Genomic DNA, 7,000 nt, shown 5'->3' with positions numbered 1-7,000 from the left:
TTTGGTGATGGGACACAATAACTAACTACATTGTATATTGACAAAAAAAAAAAAAAAAAAGAAGAAGAAAGCATCAACGGCCAAAAAAAAAAAAAGAAAGCAAGGTAGGAAATTTACATTTCAAAGCGCAGGGAAAGAATGGAAGCTTTTCCAAGGAGTTTGGGTGCATCAGAGGAGACACAAAGAAAGATTTAAAAATGGATGCCCAGACAAAATAAAATCATAGAAATTCACCATAGGATTTTAGGAGAAGATACATAGATGAGCCTAGAAAAAAATTCAAAAGACTGTTCAAAATAACCAGTTGAATTCCAGGGAGCTATATTTCAGAGACCTATTTAGTTCAACAGGTGCTCTTTTTAACTTAGATTCTGTTTCTTAGCTAAAATTATTGAGTTCAGGGTTGATGAATGAATAGGGCAAATAAAGCATTCTCTATGCTTGGACTCAGCATAGACAGCTCTGGAAAAGAAGCCACCTTACGTTACCTGATGGATTTATCTAGCCTTCCCCCCCCCCCCCCCGCCCCCCCCCCCGCCCCCCCCCCCGCCCCCCCCCCCGCCCCCCCCCCCGCCCCCCCCCCCCCCCACCCCCTGCCTCTGGGGCCAGATCACAACTGAGCCAAAAGGTTAGTAGATTAAACTTTCCTTACCAATTAGTCACTTAAGCTTTTTATTGGCTTTGTGTAAAGTGTCTTTTAAAGGAGGCAATAAATTTTTTGAAATATTTTTAGAAATTTTTACACATCAATAGGCATCACTGGATAAGCCTAACTTGGGAGCCCTCATTTTTAAGTGCAACATCGTTGATTTGGAATGTTCTACCACACTTTTAAATGATCTTCAGGATGATTTTGTCGTGCTTAAATGCATTTTTTGCTTCCAGAACCTAAAACTTATGCATGTAACTTATACATAGCTGGAAGAGGGAACACTCAGTTCTTCAGAAATTAGATATCCCATTTTTGCGTTAAACGTTGGCTTTGGCTCTGAGATCTCCTTGATCGACATTTTCATATTTTATAATTTTTTATAAATTTTTTCCCTGATCAACTTTTTAATTTTCCAAAAAGCTAAAGATTTCTCCCTACCTAAGCATGCAAGAAAAAGAGACAAAGATGATAGAGCACAAAATCCTTGCAAATTTCTAAAAACAGGAGTTCATTCCCTACAGTGTTTGCCATTTGATTCAATCTGATCCTGGACCCAGTCCGGTTTCTGTCTGTCTGACTCAACCAGACACCTGAGGCCTCTAACTGAATCCGATCCAGTGAATAACTAGATCCACTCCTATCCCGGAACCCGTCCAGTTTCTGTCTTGACTTCCAAACCCAGTTTGGATAAACTGCCACCTCTTCCAGGAACCTTTCCATGATTCTCCTGAACTCCTTAGCGCTTTGCTTTTCAGACCTCTATCGTTGTCTAGTTATTTGTGACCGTGACTATTCTCCTTGAGAGCACACCTCGGACTTCTCCACATATGCATCCATCACTGCTTCTTACACCCTGGTGCTTCCCTAAGCTTAGTCATTGACCTTCTATCTCCACAATTATACCATTCCCACGTCCAACTTGACTACCAATTTACTTGATATTTTTCTTTAAATTGACATTTTAAAAACCTGTTTATTATCAAAGAGAATTTTGTATACCTAATGCAATGAGGATAGTGTTTTGAAAAGAAAAAGCCAGCATGATTTGAGTTTCTATACTGAGAAATCATCCCTAACCCATGGCAACCATTATGGCAAAGTAGTAGGGTATGGAGTAGAGGACCCCCAAAATAAACAGGGCAAAGTGGAAAATCTGCCCCTTCTGTACTATGGATTTGGAAAGGAGAAGGAAACAGGGTGGGGAAAGCAGGGGGTGATAAAAGGTACCTGACTCCCCTCTTACATGTAAGTCCAAAAGTGGGACTTAACAGGGTGTGCTAACCAGGGGAGCTGAAGGCAGCCTTGGTTCTCCAGGAGGAGGCTGACAACAGGGTGCCACATCTCTAAACCAACCTGGGGCAGCCACAGTGCAGTAAAAGTGGTTGGGCAAAGGGTGATCTCAGTGACTGCTCTCACTTCCTTTAGATCCCCTGTTTCATCACTGTGCAGCCTTGCAGGGAACACTGAGGTGATTGCCAATCAGGCTGGGAGCTAGATGAGAGGAAGGGCAGGGGTACAGAGGGCTACAGAGGTGCTCCCTGGGCTGGCGAACAGAATAGAGCCACAGCCTGACCTGGGGTTGAGCACGGTGCTGAGTGCTGGTTGGGGCCAAGGTGGGGCACTGAGTCAGCCAGGGAGGACCCATGGGCTCTGATAAAGATGAGAGGACAGACCATGAGCTGACAATTTGAGAATTCATCATCCTCCCAGGAACCTGGTACAGAAGGAAGTTGCTGCAGGGACCATGACAATGTGGGGACCTCTGCAAATGGCTCCAAGCTCTCTCTGCCCTTCTACTTACGTGGTCATGGAAGCCTCCCCGAACTCATGCAGCCAGGTGCCATCTTGGAAAGGAAAGCGTGTGGGGTGGGGAGCAAATCTGAGCCTCTGGATGTGCATCAAATGATTACGTTACCTAAAGAGACTTTAAATTACTGAATAGGACTGAGTTTACCACATTGACTTAAACGTAATTGTCTACTATGAACCAGTGGGGCAAGGCATTATCTTTTTGTTAAAAAGGGAAATTAACAGGCATTAGATGTATATAAAAGACATACTACCACCAAATTGAGTCTATCTCTTCTACAAAATCAGAATGGAAAGAGAACTATGGTGGAAATGGTTTCCCAATTATATATCTTCTATTTGCTGTTGTGTCTGGGGACCACCCCTAATTATCTCAGGCATCCCCTAATGTACAGGGCCTATGATCTGGGAACACCAATATGTCAGGAAACAATGTCACTAGCTATCATGTACGGAATCCCCTATAAGTAACAAACCCCAGGCTAAATGCTTGCATTTATCACTTAATTTAATGCAATTACACCCATTTTGTAAATGTGGAAACTGAGGCTCTGCAAGGTGGGATGACTGGTCCAATATCACAAGGCTGAAAAGCAGCACAGGCAGGACTTGAGCCCAGGTTACCTGCACCTAAGCTGCAGGCTTTACAATTTGGGCAGGAGGGAGAAGGAAATGAGGAGCACTAGGGAGATCAGGGAGGATGGGCCAGCTTCTGCAGTATGTGGGCCATGAAAAATCACTTAATCTTCCAGGAAACTAAGTAAGCACTTGACATTACCTCCTTGGACTTTGATGTCCCCATCAGTAGCACAGTCCAGTGGCCTGGAGGGCCCCTGAGAGACACAGACCACTGATGGGCTCTCCCTGTTCTCCCATATTGCTCTGCTGAAACCCAGAGGGACAAATCCAGGATGGGACCTAAGACCTCAGTCCGAGGCTTGGCTTCACATGTATGCTAATCTACCCCTGCTGATAGGCAGTGGATATCACAGCCCACTTCCATTCTCATAGGGGGAGGCTAAAGGAACCTCGAAAGCAGGAGAGTAAAGGCAGCTGCCTCCGGGTGGGAACCAGCCTGCAGGTGGGTGAAACAGAGTAAGCATATCCTGGGGATGGAATCAGGTCACTGGCACCATGAGCCCAGGGCTGGGAAGCCTTAGAGGTTCCTTCCCATCACCTGCTTCTTCAAACCCATCTTATGTTCATGTTAAACCCAAATACCATAACTTGATGTTCAAATCCCTTTCCATCTGGCTCCATCCTTCCATTCCAGACTAATGCCTCACCATACCTGATCACTGCACCTGAGTCAACACAGGGAAAAACAGGAGGGACTCCATCTTTCGTGCACAGGACTTCATCTCGGGATCAGAGGTTAAGAGCTCAGCTTTCAGTAAAATTCCATAGTATAGAAGTAAGAGCTACAAGCCAGCAGAAAACCACCCTTTCCAGGAAGGGACGAGGGAACAGACAACAGGTATATAATGATAACGGTTACGTTCCTTTTATAAAGTTAATGGTTACTTAAGAAATAACATCAAGGGAAAGTGTAACAAAAGTGTTCACACAAACATGTTTTTACAGACCTGCGAGAATCTTCTGATCATGAAAAAGGACATTTTTGAGAGACAAACAGCTGCATGGTAACAATCATGGAACAACATACTACGTCCTCTTTCTCAGCTGCTCTCCTCTCTGAAGAAAACCCTTATAAAGTCTCTACACAGTCCCTTCAGGGAGTGACTCTTTCCTTACCTGTCAGATCCCTTGTATATGAGCTATCTCTAGCAAACTTTGCCTGCTTACCTTCACTCTGAGTTCACTTCTATGACATAGAGACTCAAGGACCTGGCTTTCTAGATCTGGTAACACACCAATCACTGCACCTATCACTGCACCAGTCACTGCACCTATCACTGCACCTATCACTGCACTCATCACTGCACCCATCACTGCACCTATCACTGCACTCATCACTGCACCCATCACTGCACCTATCACTGCACTCATCACTGCACCCATCACTGCACCTATCACTGCACCTATCACTGCACCCATCACTGCACCCATCACTGCACCTATCACTGCACTCATCACTGCACTCATCACTGCACCCATCACTGCACCTATCACTGCATTCATCACTGCACCCATCACTGCACCTATCACTGCACTAATCACTGCACCCATCACTGCACCTATCACTGCACTCATCACTGCACCCATCACTGCATTCCCATTACTGCACCTCATCACTGTGCTCCAGGACTACACCCCATTCACTGCACCCCCTTCATTATACCGAATCTCTACACCCCATTGCTGCATCCCATCACTGCACCCCCTTCATTATACCCAATCTCTACACCCCATTGCTGCATCCCATCACTGCACCCCCTTCATTATACCCAATCTCTACACCCCATTGCTGAATCCCATCACTGCACCCCCATAGCTGGCCCCCATCGCTGTCCCCTCCTCACTGCACCTCCATCACTGTAACCCCATTGCTGCATCCCTCACTACATCCCATCACTGTACCTCATAACTTCCCCCATCACTGCATTGCCACTACTGTACCTCATAACTGAATCCCCATCACTGCACCTCGTTTCCACATGCAGTGTTTGTTAGTTACATTTTCTTGTTCTGGAATATTTTCCCTTGACTTCTTCACCTCATGAAATCTTACTTGTCTTTCAAGATCCCATGAAAAACCATCTCATCCATATAGACCTTGTAGTGGATTGAATTGTGCTCCCACAAAACTCACTGAAGCTTGATTTGTGTCCCTCAAGTTTTATGTATTAAAAACTTGGCCTCCACTGTGACCATTAAGAGGGTGGGAAATCCTATCATGGTAATTGAAAGGTGGAGCCTTGAAGAGGTGATTAGATCGTAGGACCTTGCAGTGGTGAATGGATTAATGATGGCGGTCAGTGGCGTGGTTCTGAAGCTAAAACAGAAGAAAGAGGAGAGTCTGTCTCTCTCTGTTTTCTCTGCTCCGCATTTTTCACAATGTGATCCTCTGCCATCACTGTCACCACCACAAAGTCCTTCACCAGCTACATTCCCTGGACTTTACACTTCCTAGCCTCAGAAACTGTAAGCAATAAATTTTGTTTTCTTATAAATCACCCAGTTCCAGGTATTTTGTTATAAGCAACGGAAATGGACTAACACAGACCTCTTCACTCTCAAATGCCCTGATTGTGCTCTTGCTGGTTTAACCACAGGTAGCGATGAGGATGATGATCAGAACAGCGATGGTGACAATGATGATGAGATGGCTGAGCCTGGTCACAAAACCTCAGCCCACTNGCTTTTAAAGATACCATATCTCCTGGAACCACAGTCAGACAATGCTAAAAATTAGATCCCACGTTTAACCATAAGGGTGGCAGAGCTACGAAGGAGGTTGATCTCCTAAGCAAAAGTCAGGACACTTATAGGGAATGACTGTGACCCTGAGACATGGAATGGGGACGTTTGGATGGATGCATTTGAGAACCACGAACACTCAGATTCTCCAAAACTCTCAAAACTAGCAGAAGTAGCACTCTCCTTCATAGAGTAGAGCAGATACTACTACTCTGGTATTAATGCACAATCTGTGACACATGCCTCACAAGATAAAGCTTTTCCTCGTCAAGATCAGCCTACACCACTCTTTGCCCCAGGCCAGTAACTAAGGCCAGGTTTAGCATAATCTTAGCAAGGAAATATAGTTCCTTCCATGTTGCTAATATGTTCTGGAAGGAACTGAGATGAACATGTTTGAGAGTGGGTCTTGAGGACGATGGGCCTGAGTGGTCGGGCAGAAGATGAGACTGGGTCGGAGAGAATTCATTAACACAGGAGCACATTCTTTTGACATGGGACTTACTGCCCTGCAAGAATGTCTCAGGCTGGTCCTAATATGCTTGAAGCTTGGACATGATGACAGCCTACAACAAATGAAATGGAGATGTGAGAATTTCCATGGCAGAGTGTTGACGAAGATATTGGAAGGTTCACAGATGTGGGGCTGTTAGAGGGTAGACATTTGGCAATATTACCACAGATATGGGCTTTCTAGTATCAATGTAAATGAATCTGGAATAGTACAGACTGTAGTATTATTTAACCATCAGAGGTAAGGTGGAAATAATTGCCTTCATGGGCAGAAAAGACAGAGTGGCAACCAGGATACTTTGTCCCACAGAGGTCTATGACAGTGGCTAGTAGACCACTACTAGAATTTTTTAGAGAGCCCTGTGGCCATGCAGGGAATCCCAAGGCCAGGGCTGAGCAAGAGCATTTTCCATATGTCTTCTTCCTCTCTTTTAAAGCCCCCTCTCTAGTCCCTGATAACCCACTAAACCATTAACCCATTAGTCAATGAGTGGATTAATCCATTTATGAGAGCATAGTCTGCACATCAATCACCTCTTAACAGCCCCACCTGTCAAATGCCATATTGGGGATTAAGTTCCAACATGAGCTTTGGAGGGGACAAACGTTCAAACCACAGCATTCCACCAAGTGTGCCAGGAAGCA

At 45.0% G+C, this 7,000-nt stretch overlaps 1 protein-coding gene across 1 annotated transcript in view; it reads left to right on the top strand.

Annotated features, from left to right (window-relative positions):
• Positions 1 to 5,390: 5,390 nt before the first annotated feature.
• The window catches only part of LOC103581781 (tetra-peptide repeat homeobox protein 1-like), a gene marked incomplete at its 3' end in the record, with an annotated part of 21,018 nt that continues 19,408 nt past the window's right edge, over positions 5,391 to 7,000 (top strand). Inside the window, exons 1-2 of the mRNA XM_008563533.1 lie at positions 5,391 to 5,439; positions 5,698 to 5,760. Coding sequence (XP_008561755.1) covers positions 5,391 to 5,439; positions 5,698 to 5,760 — 112 coding nt within the window. The remainder of the gene's footprint in view (positions 5,440 to 5,697; positions 5,761 to 7,000) is intronic.

The sequence above is a fragment of the Galeopterus variegatus genome, unplaced genomic scaffold, assembly GCF_000696425.1.
Source record: "Galeopterus variegatus unplaced genomic scaffold, G_variegatus-3.0.2 Scaffold13917, whole genome shotgun sequence".
Taxonomy (NCBI): Eukaryota; Metazoa; Chordata; class Mammalia; order Dermoptera; family Cynocephalidae; genus Galeopterus; species Galeopterus variegatus.
The sequence above is the reverse complement of the archived record's forward strand: the minus strand, read 5'-3'. Positions and strand labels throughout refer to the sequence as shown.